The following is a 20,499-nucleotide window of genomic DNA, read 5'->3' as shown; positions in this document are numbered from 1 at the left end:
TCAAGTGGCACCACTTGTCACTGGTCTCCAAGTGGACATGGTGCCATTGATCACAACTCTCTGCAATCCCAATAAGAAAGGCACAAACACTTGGAATGCAGATAACTCTTCATTAATAGCCCAGAAGTGCCAACAGCAAGTGATGGAATCTGAGACCTCTTCCGATGCTGGGGGAACCCTTGACATGTTACAGCATTGACTGAATCTCCATTCAGGGGCAGCATGTGGTGCAGGTCTCTCAGGTTCACCAGCTCTGAAATCACTGGTGTTCCTCCAGGGCCTTTTGCTCGTAGTACACACAGAATAGTTGTCCACTGATGGCTCCTATGGTAGATAGACAAATCACTGTTTGGTAAGGTAAGAAGTGTGAAGTATCTGTGCTTGCAAACATTCTGATTTAAAGTACTGCTGATTTTCTCATGTATGATGGATCAAAGAAGTGCTGCTCTTGTAAGTAAGGGCTTTTCTTCAACATCTCCAGGGATGGTGACTCCACCACCTCCCTGGGCAGCCCATTCCAATGGCAAATCACTCTTTCTGGAAAGAACTTCCTCCTAACAACCAGCTTATACCTTCCCCTGGCACAACCTGAGACTGTGTCCCCTTGTTCTGTTGCTGGTTGCCTGGGAGAAGAGACCAACCCCCACCTGGCTACAGCCTCCTTTCAGGTAGTTGTAGACAGCAATGGGTTTTGAGGTGCTTTGCAGTTCTTGGTTCATCTTGTTGGTACACCTTAACATTCTTCCTCTTTGCCCACTGCTGTCGACGTCCTGTGTATGTTAGAATTACAGAATCATAGAATCAACCAGGTTGTGGAGTTACAACTCTTATTTGCTTACACCTTTGTTGTAGATGTTGACAGATAAGACTGTGAAAAAGGAGCGGCATAAAACCTTCTTCCAACAGTGTGTTTGTGGTCAGTGAGGCACACTCGTTTCCTGCTTCTGATTACAAGTAGAAAGTGGCACCTTGTGAAAAAGCATTAGAATCAGATGCCTGAGAAGTTGTGAGTTGGGGCTCCATCTTTATGCCTTGCTTCACTATAGCTATTTTGAGAGAGGATGTAAATTAGCCAGAAAACTTTGCTCAGTCTTAGAAGAACTGTTTAAAGACAAATACTACAGCAGCCAGGCTATTAGGAAGATGGGGTGATAGTCAGAAGAATGGATTATTTCCAAGTTCAGCTTCCACATGCAGTACAGGAAGTGTAAAGATAGCTTTTATGGAAGTCATAAAATCAGTTCAGATGATGAGGCATTCCCCTGACTCTGGTCTTCAGCCAGCTGCTCTCAGCAGTGAGCTCGGCTCCGGTAGGTTTGTCTAGTTGTGGACAGCTCTCCCTGTTCTCCCAGCTATGGAGATACACCTCATGGCCAGGGGCAATGCATTCAGGTGCTATCTGAATGGCTGAAATGATAGAGGACTAAAGCAAGGAGGGGCAAAGAGATGGCCTGGTTGTGCTAACAGTTGTAAGCTGCTCATTTTGCAGACATCAACTGGCATTTGTGGTTGCAAGTTCTGCTTGTCAGTGGTGGCATCCAGGCATGCCTTTTTTGGAACTTCTGCTGTAGCTTCTGAATAAAGAGGAGTTAAAGAGGAAGAATATTTTGTTTAATGAAATTAATTCAGTGTAATGTCACATCAGTAATTTCAGGTGGTTTGAATTGTTTTTTTTCATCCTACACAGCTTTCTTCTATGTCACATTTTAAATAGTGTTGTGAGGCACCGTCCCCAGAGGTCTTCAAGAAAAGCCTGGATGAGGCACTTAGTGCCATGGTCTAGTTGACTGGCTAGGGCTGGGTGCTAGGTTGGACTGGATGATCTTGGAGGTCTCTTCCAACCTGGTTGATTCTTCTTGCAGTGTGTTTATTCCGGGTGTTCTGCCTTATGATTTTTATTGGGTTTTGTCTAGCACAGAGCCACTATGAGAGATCAGTAGATGCTGTTAAGTGGTGGGGATAATAATGTGAAGCTTTGCCCTGGAGTCCTCTTCAGTGTAAATAACATTGTTTTGTATCTGTCCCAGTAGCTAGCCCTGACACATTTAAAATAGTTGTTTTCCCTCCATCTGGGTGAATAAAGGAGTAAGGTTCTGATGGGTGTCTTGGCTGTTTTTTGGATAGCTGGCATTGTGAATACACTGTTTTATAAAGGAAAAAAAGAATTGTCCCAGAATTCTCTTTATAGTCTTGTCAGGAGATAACTTGTCAGGACTCTTCAGTTGGTTTTTGGTTTTGGTGGTGGTTTGTTTTTTAAAGTGCCTTATACATGCTTCATCTCTTCCTGTCCAACTTGGGCATAATGATCTGTTGTTGTTACTTCTGGACAGGATTGCTGTAACTTTCCTTACTTAGAAGTTGTGTTATTAAGGTTTCATCAAGTCCTTATAGCCACTTAGTACCAGCAGCTGCTGATCAAACATTGCCTGGCTGCTTTGTAGGCTAGTAAGTTGAGAATAATCCCTTTTCAGCATCTCTATATTTAAAGTAGGCTGCCTTGGAGTGCCTCCTCTTAACTAACCACAACTTCCCTCAAAAGTGACATGCCACAGGAAGGATGAAACTGCTAAGTCTAGCTTATTAGAGGGAGGAACACAGCTCTCTCTTGTGCATGGTATAAGACAATGTATACTTTTCTGGAGGGGATAAGATAACCACAAATGTTGCTGCCCTTAGAACAGGTGCAAAACTTGCTTTTTTATTTTAGCCTTTTGCACAACATCTGTCACAACTGAGGAAAAGAAAAGAGGAAGAGAAGAAATTCATATTTTGCTTTGAGGAAAAATGAATGCAACTTTTTGGAACAAAATATAGACCGTGTTTTGACCTTTATTTTAGAGTGATGCTAATGACAGCATTTTGATGAGGGCTTAAATAGAGGACAACAGCAGAAGATTACCAGGTTGTCTCATTTCCTAGTTTTACTGCAAGACCATTGAGTTGCTTGTTGCTTTCTTGTCTAACCTAAAGTTTTGACCTCGTGTGTTAGTTGTAGGTTGAAAGGAGGCTCTGTAGATACTGTTGTCCAGTGCTGGTAGTGCAAATTTAATCAGGGTTGTATCCAGTCAAGTTTTGAGTGTCTCTAATAATAGAGATTACACAACCTTTATGTGTAACTTTTACCAGTGTCTGACTAACTTCATGATTAAAAAAATGCTTCCCAGTGTTTCATTGTTCTTTGCTGCTGCTTGTGCTGGGTACTAGCTTGCCATCTTTTCTGTATGCCTCTCCATTAGGCAGTTGAAGATTACAGTAACATCTCTCTTCTCAGTCTTCCTTCTCCAGGCTGAACCATCTCAACTCTCTCAGCCTCTCCTGTAACATGTTCTGAAAACCTCTTAATCGTTTTTGGTGGCACTTTGCTGGACTTGTTCTAGTATGTCTGTATCCTTCTGGTACTGGAAAGCCCAAAACTGGGCACAGGATTGTATGTATGATCTCACAAGTACTGAATGGAAGGGAAAGATCACATCTCTCTATGTTCTTTTGAACATGGTCCCATCTAAATTTGGCTGTGAGGTCATACTGTTGAGTCTTTAACCTGCTGTTCACTAGGAGCCCAGAACTTTCTTGCCAGCCTTCTAACTGATTGGTGCCTAGTTGTGTGGGGCTGTTCTGTCTTGGATACAGGACTTAACATTTGACTTGCTGAATTTCAAGAGGTCCCTGCAAGCTTATTTTTAAAGCCCATTGTGGTCTTGTTCTTCTTGATTTAATGAATATGAACAAGGATATCCAATTCTGGTAGTCCCAGGGCAAGGTCCTGGTTTTGATGCCTAACTGTGTTCTACTGTGGTAGGAAAAGAAGATCAGCATGCTGACAACCTTCCTGTGTACAGACATGCTCTGCTCTCCTGCCATCCAGCTCAAACACAGATTTCTATTCTTTCTTTCACCTTTAAGTGGCAAACAGCTTTGATCTGTTCATTGGAGAAGAGACTAGATGAAGGAAGGGAATTTGATGCAGGTCTATAAAATCAGAATAGCAAGATGGAGTAAATAGGGAATCACAATGTTCACTCATTTCTGGTATGAGAAGCATGAGACTTTAAATGAAAGTAACAGGTGTCACAAGCAAAAGAAAATGGCTCCAGACACCATGGGTAGTTAGTCTGTGGAACTTCTTGTGGCAAGATGTGGCAGACACAAACACTTTTGAGTTCCAAAAGGGACCAGACAGACGATGGAAGAAGAAATGATTGAAGACTGAAGTCATGTGCAAAGATCTGCTTCAGGAAGTCCAAAGTTAGGCATTGCAGGCTAGGATCATATTCTTAGAGGGGAAAACCTATGATGAAATATATCTGAGTATTTACTACACTAAGCAAAATTCCCCTGTTTAACAGCACAACACAGTAAATGGGTTAACCTGTCTGTGCCACCCCTCCAACAAAGAAGTGAAGGAAGAGTAGCACACAAAAAACCCTCTGGGTTGAGGTAAAGAATTGAGATAAGAGTTTAATTAAAATAGGAGAACATGATCATAATGCACAGTTAGCTTAGCCTGCTTGCAGGAAAAGCACAGTGAAATGCAGGAAAGAAAAAAGCAAACCAGCATAAACCAGAAAACCAAAAGCAGTGTGCTCCCCTGCTCCCACTGATGGCACCACCATCTCTGTGGAAGAGATCCAACACCCAAAAACCCAGAACCTGAAAGCAGCGACCAGAACAGGAAGCCTCTCATAGAATCGTAGAATCAACCAGGTTGGAAGAGACCTCCAAGATCATCCAATCCAACCTATCCCCCAGCCCTATCCAACTTCAGGCCCCATAATACTTTGCTCCAGCCAGCACTTTAATTTTGAAACTTTCACAATGGTTCTGAATAACAGCAGCAAATTTGAGTTCAACCCATGACACCCAGTTTTAATTTGGGAAAGGGCTTCAGCTTGGCTGAAGCAATTCTGTACCATAGCCTTAGCCTGCAGGCTGCAGCTTAACCAGAACTGTATTACAAAGTACTTCATTCAGATAAATTTCATGTTTTTGTAGTGATTCTCTGTGTCTGTTGACCTTGTATGTATTGACCCAGCATGGAGGGATACTGCTAAGATACAAACCTTCATTTGTCCTGAGTTCTTCCTCTGCTCTATACCACAGGCATGGAGATAGAAGAGAGTACGTCACTGCCTTTCAGTTCCTCTAAAAGTGGTCGTGTAAGGCAAAGCTTCTCTTCTCCTCTATCTTTTTCTTATGCTGCAGTCTGTCTCATAATTGTCTTAAAGTCTGCTGAATCCTTGCTTATCTGAAAACTTTTGAGTGTCAGAGTGGTGTTAGTATTTAATGCGAGAAAAAAACCCAAGACACTTATCTTTTTTTTGTAACACTACTGAGTTTGATGATTTAAGAGGAGTCATTAACCACCTTCAGGTGTTACTTGTGGTATCAAGTTTAGCACTTGCAACAATTGCTGTTACTGTCTTTTGCTAGGAGATAACCATGTTGCTGACAGATTCTTCATCTACATAGCTTTCAGGTCCACAGCCAAAAGAGTCAGCCAGTAATGCCTGAGGGAGTAATTGTTCTCTTCTGCTGGGACTGCAAACCACAGGAGATTGTTTGCTTTATTTCCCTATGTTCAGCTAGGCTTCAGTATCTTGGAGCCCAAGGCAGCTGGGGGAACGTCTCTGAGCACTTGGGGTAGAGGTTCTTAGATTTGCATTCTCAGCCAAAAGAAAGGTAAAGGCACTAAATGCTCTTTTGCTGAAAGTGCATGTTTGGGGATTTTTCACATGTCATGTATTCAGTAACAGGTGTCTGTATGACTTTCTTCTCTAGACTTAGAATCATAGAATTGTTCAGGCTGCAAAACACATTTAAGGTCATTAACCTAACACTACCAAATCCACTGCTAAACCATGTGCCAGAGACGATGATTTAGTGACTTTCCTGGGAAGCCTGTTCCAGTGTTTGACAACCCTTTCAGTAAAGAAGCTTTTCCTGCTCTCCAATCTAAACATCCCTTGGTGCAATTTGAGATCATTTCCTCTTGTCCTATCACTTTCTGCTTGGGAGAGCAGACCAACACCCACCTCACTACAACCTCCTTTCTGGTAGTTGTAGAGAGCAGTAAGGTCTCACCTCAGCTTCATTTTCTCCAAACTAAACTATCCCAGTTCCTTCATCCATTCCTCACAGAACTTGTGCTTGAGACCCTTCACCAGCTTTGTTGCCCTTCTCTGGACACTTCTGCACCTTAATGTCTTTCTTGTAAGGGACCCAAAACTGAATACAGTATTTGAGGTAGAGTGTCACCTGTGCCAAGTACAGGGGAACAATCACCCCTCTGGTCCTTCTAGTCCCATTATTCCTGATACAGGCCATGGATGCTGTCAGCCTTCTTGGCCCCCTCTGCACGCTGCTTGCTCATAGCCTGCTGAGTTTTGACTAGCACCTCCAGGACCACAAGGCAGCGTTCTAGCTACTCTGTCCCAAGCCTGTAGCATTGCATGGGGTTGTTGTGACTCAGTTGCAGGACCCAGCCTGGTCCAAGGACTTGGTCTTGTTGAGCCTCATACAATGGACCTTCACCCATCGATCTCATCTGTCCAGATCCCTCTGCAGAGCTTTCCTATCCTCAAGCAGATCAAGACTCACACTCAGCTTGCTGTTGTGTGCAAACTTGGGAGGGTACACTCAATCCCCTCATCCAGATTATTGATAAAGATCTTGAAGAGAACTAGCCTCAGTATTGAGGCCTGAGGAACATCACTTGTGACTGGCCATCAACTAGGTTTAACTCTATTTACCACCATTCTTTAGGCCCAGCCATCCTGCTGGTTTTTAACCCAGAGAAGCATGTGCCTATCCAAGCCAAGAGAAGACAGTTTCTCCAGGAGGATGCTGTGTGACAAAACATCTTTGTCTTTGCTGTAGACAGAGGCAGCCAAACCACACCATTTGGCCCCCACTGGTTTTTTGGGTTTTCTTTTTTCCCTTCTTTTTCACATTCTCTACCAGATAAAATTAGAGAGAGATGTCAGCAGTGGACACATAGTCTAGTTGGAGCCCCTTAGCAAGTGCCCTAGCCTTATACTCCAAAGTGTAGAGTTACAAGATCTCCTATCTCTTTTTTGTCATGAACTTGGATTTTAAGATCCTGACAGGACTACACCCTCCAAATAGAGACTCAGTGTTTCCAAAGAACTTCAGTCAGATGTTCATAATGAGCAACTCATTGGAACCTGCTGCTACTTGTCAGTCACTTTATTTATATGTGAAGAAGGGTGAATGAGCCCCAGACCTGTATGACCATTTCCCAGCCTTTCACGCAGAAGGGAGCATTTCCTAGGATGTATCAAATCTTTTGCCAAAGCAAAAGCTCATTTTCTTTTGCAAAGCTCATGTTGCTTCAGCAGTATGTTGCCTGGCATGGCATGCTCACATCTTAAAAAGTAGATGCATCTATTATACACTCAGTGTTGGAAAGGGAAAGAGATACTGTGTATGGCTTTACACCCTTTGTTTATATCTGTGTGGTATGCAGGAGGCACCTGAGGTGAGCCACTACAGGTGACTGCTATTTTAAAGATACTTTGGCAAACAGTGCTGGGGAAAGAGTGCCAACAGGATGAATGGGTAAGGGCATCTTGAAGAGAAATGTTTGAGAACATCTGTTAAATTTTCACTGCTACTCCCTTGCTTCCATGCAGCAGCTTGTTACTGTCTCTGGTGATGGCTACCAGACCTGCAGCACAACTGGTTTAAGAAGTAGAACAGATGCTTTCTAAATTACTTACATGCAGTAGCCCAGGCCAGCTGAAACCACCACTGCTTCTTTTGGCAGTTTCAGATAAGCATACAAAAGAAGGCTCCACATTGAAACAAACGTGCATGAGCTGTGGTGTGTGCTGACAAGTAGTGAGGGGAAGCAGCAGCAGCCGTAGCTATAATTTGTCCCTGTCTATCTGTACCTTTAGGTCACAAAGCTGAGCTTATCCTTTAAATATGTTTATTTTCTTGATTTCTTCAACATTTGAGAAGTAGTAAAATGAGGAAAACCTGTTTTTTCTCAAACCAGTATCTAACACTCTTAAGACTTATTAAAGTAGTATTTTGATGTAATTTAAAACAAAGTTGAATCATAGAATCGGTCAGGGTTGGAAGGGACCACAAGGATCATCTAGTTCCAACTCCCCCTGCCATGGCCAGGGACACCCTACCCTAGACCAGGCTGCCCACAGCATCATCCAGCCTGGCCTAAAACACCTTCAAGAATGGGCCTCAACCACCTCCCTGAGCAACCCATTCCAGGCTCTCACCACTCTCATGCTGAACAACTTCCTCCTCACATCCAGTCTGAATGTACCCATCTCCATCTTGGCTCCATTCCCCCTAGGCCTGTCACTTCCTGATAACCTAAAGAGTCCCTCCCCAGCTTTTTTGTAGGCCCCTTCAGATACTAGAAAGCCACAATAAGGTCACCTCGGAGCCTCCTTTTCTCCAGACTGAACAGCCCCAACTCTTCCAGTCTGTCCTCATAGGAGTGGTGTTAAAATTGAAAGTCACTCAGTTGCTAACATGAGAAAATAGGAATAGAGAAAGATTTTTCAATACAGATCTTAAATTTGTTTCCACTGAGGATAGGTGTCTGCATTATGTAGTGCTGCAATACAGTTTTGAGTTATGTTTTACAGACAAATATAAAAAAAAGCTATTTTTCCTTTAGGGTTTTATAATCACAGTTAGATGAAATGCATATCAAAAGAAGAAAACAGACTTTAGCAGACTAAAATGAGCTTGTACTGGTTTTATGTTAATATTTATATATATATATATAAATTTATTTCTACAGCTTCTAAGTATTCATGACTGTGGGTTTATTAGATTATCATTTCTTACTCCAATAGGAACAAATTCTTAAATAGTAATTTAAAATAGTTTATTAAAAGAGCTGACAAGAACAGAACTGCTAATAGCATACAGAATTAAGGAGAACTTCTGTTAAACGTCATTTGTTGTTTTTCTTACTCAGTTTTCCTGTATTGCATAGTGTCTTTTGTAATTAGAAACTCTAATTTGGTCACTTAACTGGTAGGAAATAGAGTCCTTTGCGTTTTCTTTCCCATAAAACAGTAATTGTTAAGTTAATGTTTCCGTACTGCTGTTCAGATAACAACCCCTCCATGCTTGCAGCTAGGCAGAGGTCAGCACGTGAGGAAGGAAGGAACTGCAAAGCTGACAAATGTAACTATCTTCATCTGACTTCCAGTACAACCTCAATGCCAGAGACAGTCAGCTGCAGTAAATAACTTTCATTCTGACATCTGGCATAGGTTTTGCCAGTAATTACCAGACATTCTTTAATTTTGCTTTTCCATCACGACCTACTGGTACAATTAACCCAAGTTGTGTTGATAGGTGAAGGCATGTGAGTAAAACAGAAGACAAAAGAAAAGACAGGGAGGCCAGGAATGAAGTAGGGAAGGAAACTGACATGACGGAAGGGCATGACAGCAGGAACCCAGGGCATGCATCCTGGATACTCAATTGGTATTGAGCTGATTCCTGCAGGATGTGTTTAAGTCATTTGGTCTCTACTGGCCCAATTTCAGTTTGCCCAAGGTGATCCCAGGTAAGCAAAATGAACACAGGATGGGAAAGCTTGTTCTTCCCCAGCTAGTCCTGCTATTCTCATTTATTGATCTCCCATGTAAACAGTGCTGAAAAAGAGGTGACCATCTCACACCATGAGATTTAATTAATTTACTTTTTGGTGGCTTCAACTGTGAACATTTCACAGTATCACAGTATCATCAGGGTTGGAAGAGACCTCATAGATCATCAAGTCCAACCCTTTACCACAGAGCTCAAGGCTAGACCATGGCACCAAGTGCCACATCCAACCTTGCCTTGAACAGCTCCAGGGACGGCAACTCCACCACCTCCCCGGGCAGCCCATTCCTGTTTCTACAAAGTTTGTCTTGTGTCCATGCCTGATTTGAGCAGAAGTTCTGAAGAACCCTGTATCACAGAACAGCCTAGGCCAGAAAGAGATTATCTACTCCAACAGTTTTCGTATTACAGTCTCTTGCTTCAACTTATTTTTTATGTTTATAAATAATTTATATACAGTTGCAGTAGAGACTCTTTACAATACACACTAGAAAGAAAAATTCTCCTTTAGGAAAAGGAATAGAACAATAATGCACCTTGCAAAGATGAGTAATTTAACATGTGGGAGATATTCAGTGTTGGGGAGAACCAAACAATTAACTTTTCGTGATTACATTTGACAGTATTATCTACATGAGTTGTCCCAAAAAGCAATTTCACCTCCAAAGGGCTACAAACTAAGAACTTGTGACAGTCAAATATGCACATAAATTGTCCATTTCATCTCACAGTTTGATTTTCTTTGCTTACGTGGCTTGGCTAACAAAACCATTGCTGTAATTGGACCTCAGCTAGGGGTCTTTCAGTTTTCAGGTGTTCTGGTTGTAATCAGTCTGAATTGTACGGTATTTGTGTTTAATCCTTTCTCAGACACCCACACTGAGTCTTTACTTGAGTTAATGACATCCAGGCATTTCTATGTGCAGTATGGAATCTGAACATTCACAATAGTGCATATTTCCTGGAAAAAAATGAGATCAGTCGCAATGACACAGCTAGGAAATTATAATGCTGAGTTTTCCTGCTGTCCTGTGACGAGTTTTTTCAGTCCAACATCAGTCCTTGATTTTCTGACATCCTGGGAATCTTACTTAAGCTGCTGTACAGGGAGCACTAAGAATTTTTACAGTGGACCCTAGATATTTGAACTTGCTCTAACTGCAGTGTACTACAGATCTGATTTCTCAGGTAGCTTCCCATTGGGAGATTTTGCAAGTACCATCATTTGAGTTTCTCCCACATCACGTGAGCTTTCTTCATGATGTGACCTGGCAGCACTCGAAAGCGATACGCTCACTTGTCGTCTCAGTATTTTCAGTACAGTTCTCTTGTATCCTTTGCATGCAAAGAAATAGATGAAAGGATCTAGGCAGCAGTTAAAATTCATCAGAAACACAGTATAATGGAGTGACTTCTGGAAGATTTTCTTCTCAGTGCATGAAGGCTCACTCTGAAGCTTCTTAATCATGTGTTGTATGATTGCAACGTGGTAAGGGGTAAAGCAGATGACGAACACTATAATTACAAATATGATGGTGTTGATGGCTTTTTTGTTTATCCCTGATTTTTCAGTCAGTGGATTTTCCTTGGCTGTTTGAAAAAGTTTGCAGCTAATTTGAGAGTAACAAAACAGTATAATCCCCAGGGGAATAAGGTACCCTACTAAACAGGCAGCAAGAAGAATAAGTGGTAGATGTGCAATTTTTTCAAAGTTTGGATATTCCATACAGGTAGTCCTTTCTTTTTCTTCCTGTGACATGGGTTGTATAAGTAATGGGAAAGTTTGACTAAATACAAGTAACCAGATAAAGACACAAATGCCTTTGGCGTATTTAATCCTTCTGATCTTGTATCGGAAAGGGTGGACAACGGCAAAAAACCTGTCAATGCTCAAACATGTCATGAAGTTCACACCTGCATAAGTGTTGACGTAGAACAAGAGAGCAGTTATTCGACACAATACTTCTCCAAATGGCCAGTGAAATCCCAGGGCATAGTAGGCTATCCTTGTAGGCAAGGCAATGCAGAACAGGAGATCCGAGAAGACGAGGTTTGTTGAGTAGAGGGTAGTGGAGTTGATCTTCTTTCTGTTTTTGAAAATGACGGTGAGGGCGATGGTGTTTCCAAGCACCCCAAGAACTAAGATGGAGCTGTAGAAGACAGACAGTAGTATCCGTGCTGTATCTTTGTGCTCATAGAAGTCACAGATGGAGCTGTTTGTCTGGGAAGCTGTAAAAGTGTCCATTTCTGTAATCACTGTTGTTGCAGGAAGCTCAGTAGACCTAACATGGAAAGAACCAGAAACAAAACAACACAGAAGGGAACATTTGGTATTAAATGTAGATAAACAACGTATGCATAACAACAGGCAACCTGTGTTGCAAAAAGCAAGACTGAGAAAAACTGAAATGAAACTTCACTATGTGAACTGCTTTCCAAAACCAAGCAAACAGTAAGATAGATCTTTTTGTCTTTTCTGATTTGATCCTAGTTCCTTCTTTCCTAAAATAATTAAGACAAAAAGCAACATAATAAAGCAGGGATGTAATGTGTTTGGAAAGTGGTGTGGAGGTGGGAGACTGTTTAAAGCAATCCAAAGTGAAAAAGGAGTCTGAAGAAACCACCTGGTAGGGGACCTTAGAATCATAGAATCAACCAGGTTGGAAGAGGCCTCCAATATCATCCAGCCCAACCTAGCACCCAGCCCTAGCCAGTCAACTAGACCATGGCACTAAGTGCCTCAGCCAGGCTTTGCTTGAACACCTCCAGGGACAGTGACCCCACCACCTCCCTGTGCAGCCCATTCCAATAGCAAATCACCCTCTCATATGAACCCTCAGGAGGCAGACAAGCAGACAAAAATCTTTTTAATGTGTCTCAGTGAATTTTTAGGAAGTTTTGTTTAATTCATTTAGGGAGACTTGGTTTTTTTCATCCTTCTTACCATATTTGCATTGTAATAACAATTGCGCTTGTTTAACACTAGTTTTAAGAATTGGCTTTTGGAATCCAATTCAGATATTGTTACATACATACATTCTTAAGACTTCTGCTTTAGTCACTCTTTAGTGGTGCTGCAAAAGAGAAATAACTCAGCTGAAATATTTTACGTGCTGTCAATTTAGCAGATTGTAGAAACTGCTTAACCTGCACAGACACAAGTAGCATGGAAGACCTGCAAAGTGGCAGTGATCTGGGGGGCTTAAGAAATACAAACCAGCAGCATTTCAGAAATGGAAAGGACACCATCCTGTTGTTACTACTTCCAGGGCAAACTATTTCTTAGGTGTGGTGTTACCTGACAGTTCCATATTGTAAGTATAGAGGCCATCTAATGTTACTCCTTCAGTAGCTGTTCTGCAAAATCCTTTCGAGGAGATTGTCCTACTCATTTCAGGTTGATACTTAATAAAGCACATGCTGTATTAATAGCCTGTCTGATCAGACTTCTGGCTAGGCTGGCAAGGGATACACATCATCCACAGTAAACATGGTGGATGATGTGTATTAAAATACATAAATTACTTATGTTTAAGGAGTAAATTTAGCATGCAGATAGTACATTAGGTCTATGTTTGCTATGTTGTACAGGCAGGAGGAAAGACAGGTTACTGGTTTTGAAAAGATCTTTAATATCAAGTCCAATGATTATCTCACTCTGCCTAATCTGATGCTGAACCATGTCCCTTAGCACCCTATGTATGAGTCTTTTAAACATCTCCAAGGATGGCAATTCAGCCACCTCCCTAGAGAAAATATTAGTTAATTCCACATTATCCATGATATCTTGGTGTTAGTCTGTTTGATGACTGATTGATTGATATGGTAGTTACTGCCCTGAGGATAGTTAGGGGATATTTTCCTTCTGTTCCATTTTGGTTTACTTAAATGCAGCAAACTGCTTTTTTTTGCAGAAAATGGTGTGGTTTTGCGTAGGCACCTGGTTAAGAGTCAGTGAGCTATTTGGTTCTTGTTTCTCTTACTTAAATGCTTCTGATTACATGTTCAAACTCCCAGCATGATGCCTATCTTCTACTAATTTCTTCCTTGACATTTAGATAAAATCATTTCTTGCAGATATGTACAGAAGAGTAATGTAAGATCTATGATAAATGGTTCTTTTGCAGTAACTAACTACAGCATGTTAATGGCCATGAATTTATGTTCACTGTAAAGTTGTAATAGGTTTTGATCATAAATAGTGTAAATAATTATCACATCCATTCAGTTTTCTTTACACAGGCATTTGTAAGATGTAGAAAATCTGTTACACAAACACATTTTACTATAATTTAGGAAAAAATGTTATTTCAGTGAAATTTATTGTTTTTAAATCTAGAGTAGGATTTCACAAAATGTGTTACATGATTTTGTGCTATGAAGTTGCATCCTTAGCATAACAGATTACACTAGAACTTGTTTCTGATTAAAAGAGGCTGTTCATAGAATCATAGAATCAACCAGGTTGGAAGAGACCTCCAAGATCATCCAGTCCAACCTAGCACCCAGCCCTATCCAGTCATCTAGACCATGGCACTAAATGCCTTATCCAATCTTTTCTTGAACACCTCCAGGTTTGGGAAGTTCACCTTCTTATGAAACTATGGCTCACCCTCTCATGAAACTGTGGCTCTCTAGAGAAGGAGACCTAACTTAGAGAGGGTTTGTGTTTATTCATGGTGCTAGCATGGATATGCATGGGGAGCAGTTCCAATGCAGGACAAATTGATCACAAATGGATCAGAAAGAGGAGCACAATTTACGGGCTTTCCATGTCAGCACACACGTGCATCAGCTAAACTGTGCTCCTTGACAGTGGATGTCAGTGGGCTCTTCTGTCTGCTGTGAGAATCAGCTTTTGTTATGGAACGTGTTCTTTTTGGTCCTGTTACCCCCAAACTATTTTTACTGTTAACATAAGGAGCACATTTTAGAATACTCTAGGTGAGTTTCTGTATTTTCTCTATATGTAGGTATGTATGGGCATTTTTGAGCAGTCATCATGGTGTCTAAGTGCTATATTACCTGAATTTATTTAATTAAAGAAAAAACAAAACAAGCAAAACCCAACAAACTGAGATAGCATATCTAGTTTGGGGCCCAAATGCAAATTTGCTCCAGCTGACAAGTTAATGTGCATCACTGGCGTTGTGGTAACTTCTTTATACATCTGAGCTCTTACTATTATTGGATGAACTCCATTCCCCAGAGCAGATATATCACTTTTTCTTGTCAATCTTGAGCAGGGCTGCATTTAAAAAAATGCTTTCTTTCTTAAAGGTATCTAGACTATTAAGCAAGAATTATTTTCAATCCTATCCCTTGTGTCAAGTCGCTGTTTATTTCTTGGCAGCAGTCCTTAGTAATCAATTTATTTTACATAGAGAGTATATGACATCTTCCATTAATGTACTTGAAAAAAATAGCAGTGGGCCCAGTTTGTGTGCTTTTTGTGTGGTTTTTATTCTTGGTTGGACTGGATGATCTTCAAGGTATCTTCCAACCTGGTTGATTCTATGATTCTGTGATTCTATGGAGAATGTTACCTCCAAACTTGAGACTGCATGGGCTTGATTCTTACTGATTTTAATGAGCTGTCTGCCTGAATACTTTATGAGACCATGGCCATATACTGCAGATGTAATGGGCCAGATGCACCACTGAAGCCGCCCTCTAGAATCACTACCAAAATCTTTGCTTTTCAAGGTTGTTGCATTAAATACCCTTCCTCAGTGCCTTAGTTTACTGATCATACTATTCTGAAGTATAACCTGAAAACAAGTGAACTTCAATTTACCTTACTAATTTAATAACTTTAGAAAACATTGCCATGATTTTTTGTCATAGAAGTACATGCAAGACTTTAGAGCATAAAGTATTTAAAAGTCCCATCTTTATATTGGTATTATAAAGAAGATTGTTCAGATTGTTACTTTTTCTGGGTCTGCAGACATACAATATTCAGTGACACAGACTGCTTACCCATTGATGTATACTTTTTTTGTATAATACAGGTTTTGTTACTATTTTAGCATTTGTGTATGGATTCCACTGACTTTTAATTTAAGGCATATTTTCTAAAAGGTTGTTTGGTCCTAATTTGAAGAATAACTGAAAGTGAATTTGCCTCTTGTGCTGTAGCTTTTGGTCAGTCAACCTCCCTATTAAAAAATGTGTCTGTCTCTTATTTAAATTGCTCTAAAATTAACTTGCAGTTGCTGGTTTTGTGGAGCCTTTCCCTTTCATACAATCTTATGGCTTTGGCAATTCAAGATGAACTTCTAAAATGTCTCACCACAAGGCAAAATGTGTGACATCCATTCTGACCTCAGCTTAGTCTCACACAGGAAATGGGGTTCCAGATACCCCTTGGCATTGGTGTACCTGGAAGCATACTCACTGTCCCTGCTTTTTCTGCTCAGTTGATTAGATATCCAAGATAGAGTTGCATAGCACAACACTGGGAGCTTGTGAAGTTAGTTCACTGTGATCCCAGAGAAGCTCTCGGATTCACTGTGTCCTAGGATATCTTCAGTCTAGGGGCATGACCATTGCTTTCTGCTTCTCCATGAGGAAAACTTATTCCTGGGAGAGTTTAAAATTTGTATTAATACTATGCCTGGGCTTGCAGCCAGTGCAGTATTCCTTACTGTTCTCTCACTTGCCATTTTCAAGTCTTAGTATTGTATTTGCTTTCTGACCACCAAGGGAAAATAAAAGATCTTCAGGCAATTACTTCATGAGATTTGTTAGCTAGGCAGCTTTTAGACTGTTCTGTGTTCTTTCTTGATGTTTGACATCAGTAGTGTCCACTTGGGGAAAAACAGCTGCTTACAAAATCTAGCATGTCTAAATTGTATACAGGTGCCTTTTGAAGTCAATTTTGTAATCTTGTCAAAGAGGAAAATAAGTTAGTTTAGGATACTGATTTTCTGTGAAAATACTTGACAGGCATTATTCTTTTTGTTTATGTTTCTACTGCATAGCTCAGAGTAGAGTCATAGAATCATAGAATCAATCAGGTTGGAAGAGACCTCCAAGATCATCCAGTCCAACCTATCACCCAGCCCTATCCAGTCAACTAGACCATGGCACTAAGTGCCTCGGCCAGGCTTTTCTTGAACACCTCCAGGGATGGTGACTCCACCACCTCCCTGGGCAGCCCATTCCAATGGCAAATCACTCCACACTGTAAAAGGTGTGTGATGAACAGAATGATTGTTCCAGTCTGGAGGTACTATGTAATCCAAAGCCCTGGTTCATAGAGACACTCATGTATAATGACCTTTATATGTACCGTCGTTATGTTACATACACTTAACAGGCATAGGTTTAAGGTATAAGCCAGCAACTGCAGTGTTGCGACCTTGATTATATGGGTTTTGATTATGTGCAAGCAGTGATTCAAAGCTTTCTTTGTAAGCTAAATGAGTTTTCTTCTTGTTCTTATCTCCCGCTTTTGCTGAAGGAACACCATCTGTCTTTTCAGCAGAACAGGGAACATGTAGAAGATTTTAGCTGTGTATTGTAATCTAATGTGTGATTTTTCTGTCTTTCTTCATAGTTTTCTTTCTTTGGAGATGAATCCCTGGTCCATCTGTTCAGTAGCTGAATTAAGTAGGACACTAACTAAATTATTGGAAAGACAGGGCAGATCATAGAATGGTAGGGGTTGGAAGGGACCCAAAGAGATCATCAAGACCAACCCCCCTGCCAGAGCAGGACAATACTATCTAACACAGATCACAGAGGAACACATCCAGACAGGCCTTGAAAGAGAAGGAGACTCCACGACTTTACAATCATTAGAAAGATCTCTCCGGACTCTCTATATAGTATGGTTTAGTCACTGTGTTTAAGCTATGTTTAGTTGAGACAGACAGCATTTCTTTAACAGACAGTATTAGGTGATACTGTTGTTTACATATGCATAAAAATATAAATTATTTTAAAAGGAAGGGTTGGGAAAGAGATTTTTCTTTCCCTACACTGCCTGACCTGAAGATTTACTGAGCGTACAGTCCTCTATAGATGTAAGCTGTGTAAGTCTTACAGAGTTGAACAACAGCAGAACATGGGAAATAGACAGAGCTGTAGTTATATAGGTTTATTTATTTCCATTAATCTCTAATAGTTTTCTGTTAAGCAGTCATATTTACTGATTGAGTTTGTAATTGACCACACCATTGGTCTTCATTTTTACACTGTCTTCTGTGTTTGGGAAAACAGCTTAAGTTATGCATGTTAAAAAGTGTGCATAGTAAATTTCATTAGTAGAACACTTTGTTAATACAGAAGGAACATATACCTAAGGTACTTATATCGAGGTGTGCAGATTGGCAGCTTAGGAACTCTGTGTGGTTTAATAAAAAGCTGAGGCAAGAGACAGGCGTGCCCTAAAGCTTCCTGTTTCTTTCTAATACTTTAACACTTGTGTGCTTCTAGCATGTTATGGCAGTTTACCTTTGTCCAAAAACTTTTTTCTGTCCTAAAGGACAATGAATAGGCCTAATGACCTGAAGACTAATTGCTGAAGTCACAGTGCACAGCTGTAAGCCACACATCAGAGAATCCCGAGTAAGCTTTCAATGAATGACACTGTCTTAATGATGGCTAGGAAGGATTAGAATATTCTTGAAATGTGTAATAGAATTTGCAGATGCACAGTCTGGAGTCTTTGTGGCTCTGCTTTCATCTATTACTACAGATTTTGCAAAGTTGTATGGCAGTTATTCTTGGTGCTCTAATAAAATAATAGTAGACACAGTAAATGAAATGGAAATAAGAAAGTTGAAGTGCTGCTAGCTAAACTAGCTAAACTAGCTAAAGAAAAAATGGAAGTAATTTGAAGTGTGCATCTTTCTTATCTGTTAGATCTCTCTTTCCAAATGCGATCCGTCCTGTGAAAATGGTGAGAACTATCTAAAGTAAATCATCTCTACCAAAGATGCATGTTAATGTGAAGAGCTGTGCTGATGCTGAGATGATTAAACTCCCTTCAGTTTACTTGCTTAAGTATACTCAGTGTAAAAAAGAGAGATCCTAAAATGCAGCAAGTGAAACAAAAACCTGACCCGCTGACAGTTACATTCCCACCAGCAGAAGGAAAAAATGGGTAAAGTAACAATTTGCATTTTAGTACTAGAAAATATGCACACATTTTATATGATTTTTTTTTTCTTCCTGGCAGTGTGGAACTTGTACAGGTACAGTCTTTACTTTTAGGGATTGCAACTTCAGAAATCCAGGTTGAATTTGTGACTCATTATATGTCTACGTATTGTTTGAATGGAAAAGAGTGAGACTTGAGCTCTTAAAGAATAATGTCTCTCATGTCTTCAAGACAACAACAAAATGTTCAACAGACCCCTCTTATTCTGTGCTCAAAGGTGTGCAAACCATCTCTATTTTTTTAAGGTAAATAATAGCTGAGTTAGCGTGTTGACCAGTCTGTCTTCTTTTGCCAGTATAATGGGAGAAACAGATCCTAACAGTGATCTCTCCAAATTAATTGGTGAGATGTTTAAAAATCTGTTCTCTAGCTTTCTGGCAGTAATAAGGAGTTTATTTTTTTTTTTAATCATGTGATGGTTGGTGATTGTGATTCACAAAAATACTTCCTTCTGAAAACTCTGAAACATATGCACATCAGAAGGTAGAAGAGGAGTTAACTCATAAAACTTTGAGTTCTTACAATATTCTGTTGCAATATTTAGATGTGAGTAGAACAGCTGAGGAGTTCTTGAGCTGGTAAGAAAGGCTGTTTCATAGTCAAGGAGTTCATGTGATGGAACAAGCTATGCATTCACAGTGATAGCTCAGATTTGTTTTAAGGCACTTTCCTACTGTTGAAGTGTTCTGTGAGGTTCAGTGAATGATTTAAGAACTGCAATGCTTCCCTTACTACTTTTACAGTAGTTATTTCTGCATTAGTTTAAATTACTATTGCTACAAAAAAGATCTAAGCTACTGCTGTTTCGTAGGCAATGAGTACATGTGATAGAACAAGCTATGCATTCACAGTGATAGCACAGATTTCTTTTAAGGCACTGTCCTACCGTTAGTGTTCTGTGAGGCACAGCAAATGATTTAAGAACTGCAATTCTTCCCTTGCTACTTAGACTGTAGTTATTTCTGTATTAGTCTAAGCTAATGCATCAGTACAGTATCAAGTATTTCCTTGTGATTGTCAAAAGGCTGTATTATCAGAAAGGACTTGAAATAACTTGTTGATGCTGTAGGTCAGCAGAGCCTTTAAATAATCAACTGGCAGCACATGTGAACTTAAAATACCACAGAATTTCCTCCAGGAATCTAGTCTCTCCCATGTAGAGATCATTTATCCTCCTTACCATGTGAAAATATTTAGTATAATGCCAAAAAAGAAATAACCTTTCTGAAATTGTTTGCTGTTGTACAGTGAAAAACAATTTTTATAAGCTCGTTATTTTCTGTACTTACATATCTGAAGCTTCCTAGATCCTCTGAGCAGTTAAGGGCATTAGCAGGATGGCTTGACTGTGAAAGTTTACCCTTGCACATTGTTTTCAAGAGTGATTACGTGAGCCTCTTCGGTGGGAGGGGTTCAAGCACTTGAAAAAAAAGCGGTGTTTGTATGCTGGTCTTGATTTGCTGCAGCCTGTTTTATAGGATGTGAAAGCATCTATTTTTAAGCCTTTTACAATTAGTCTGTTCAAAAGAGCAGTAAGAAACAATCCTCCCTCCTCCTCCCTGAAGTTACGCATTGCTGCCTTTCATAGAAGGGACTTTACCCAGAGGTTTACTTGACTAATTGTTGACCAACTAAAACCCCTGAGTGATAAACCTTGCTTTTAAAAATAACTTTGTAGCTGAGAGCTGCATAATCAGTGTGTGCTTTTAGGC

The 20,499-nt window shown here is 40.3% G+C and overlaps 2 protein-coding genes across 2 annotated transcripts in view; one reads left to right on the top strand and one right to left on the bottom strand.

Annotated features, from left to right (window-relative positions):
* The window catches only part of UBAC2 (UBA domain containing 2), a 108,738-nt gene that overhangs the window by 40,764 nt on the left and 47,475 nt on the right, over positions 1-20,499 (top strand). The window lies entirely within an intron of this gene.
* Positions 8,865-20,137, bottom strand: LOC135175719 (G-protein coupled receptor 183-like). Its single transcript, XM_064144039.1, has 2 exons — positions 20,077-20,137; positions 8,865-11,897 (listed from the first exon to the last, which is right to left on the bottom strand). Coding segments are annotated over exons 1-2 (1,116 nt in total). The 5' UTR covers positions 20,079-20,137; the 3' UTR covers positions 8,865-10,783.

This window comes from Pogoniulus pusillus, chromosome 5 (assembly GCF_015220805.1).
Source record: "Pogoniulus pusillus isolate bPogPus1 chromosome 5, bPogPus1.pri, whole genome shotgun sequence".
NCBI classification, from domain to species: Eukaryota; Metazoa; Chordata; class Aves; order Piciformes; family Lybiidae; genus Pogoniulus; species Pogoniulus pusillus.
Note: the sequence above shows the minus strand (reverse complement) of the source record. Positions and strands in the feature narration are given on the sequence as shown.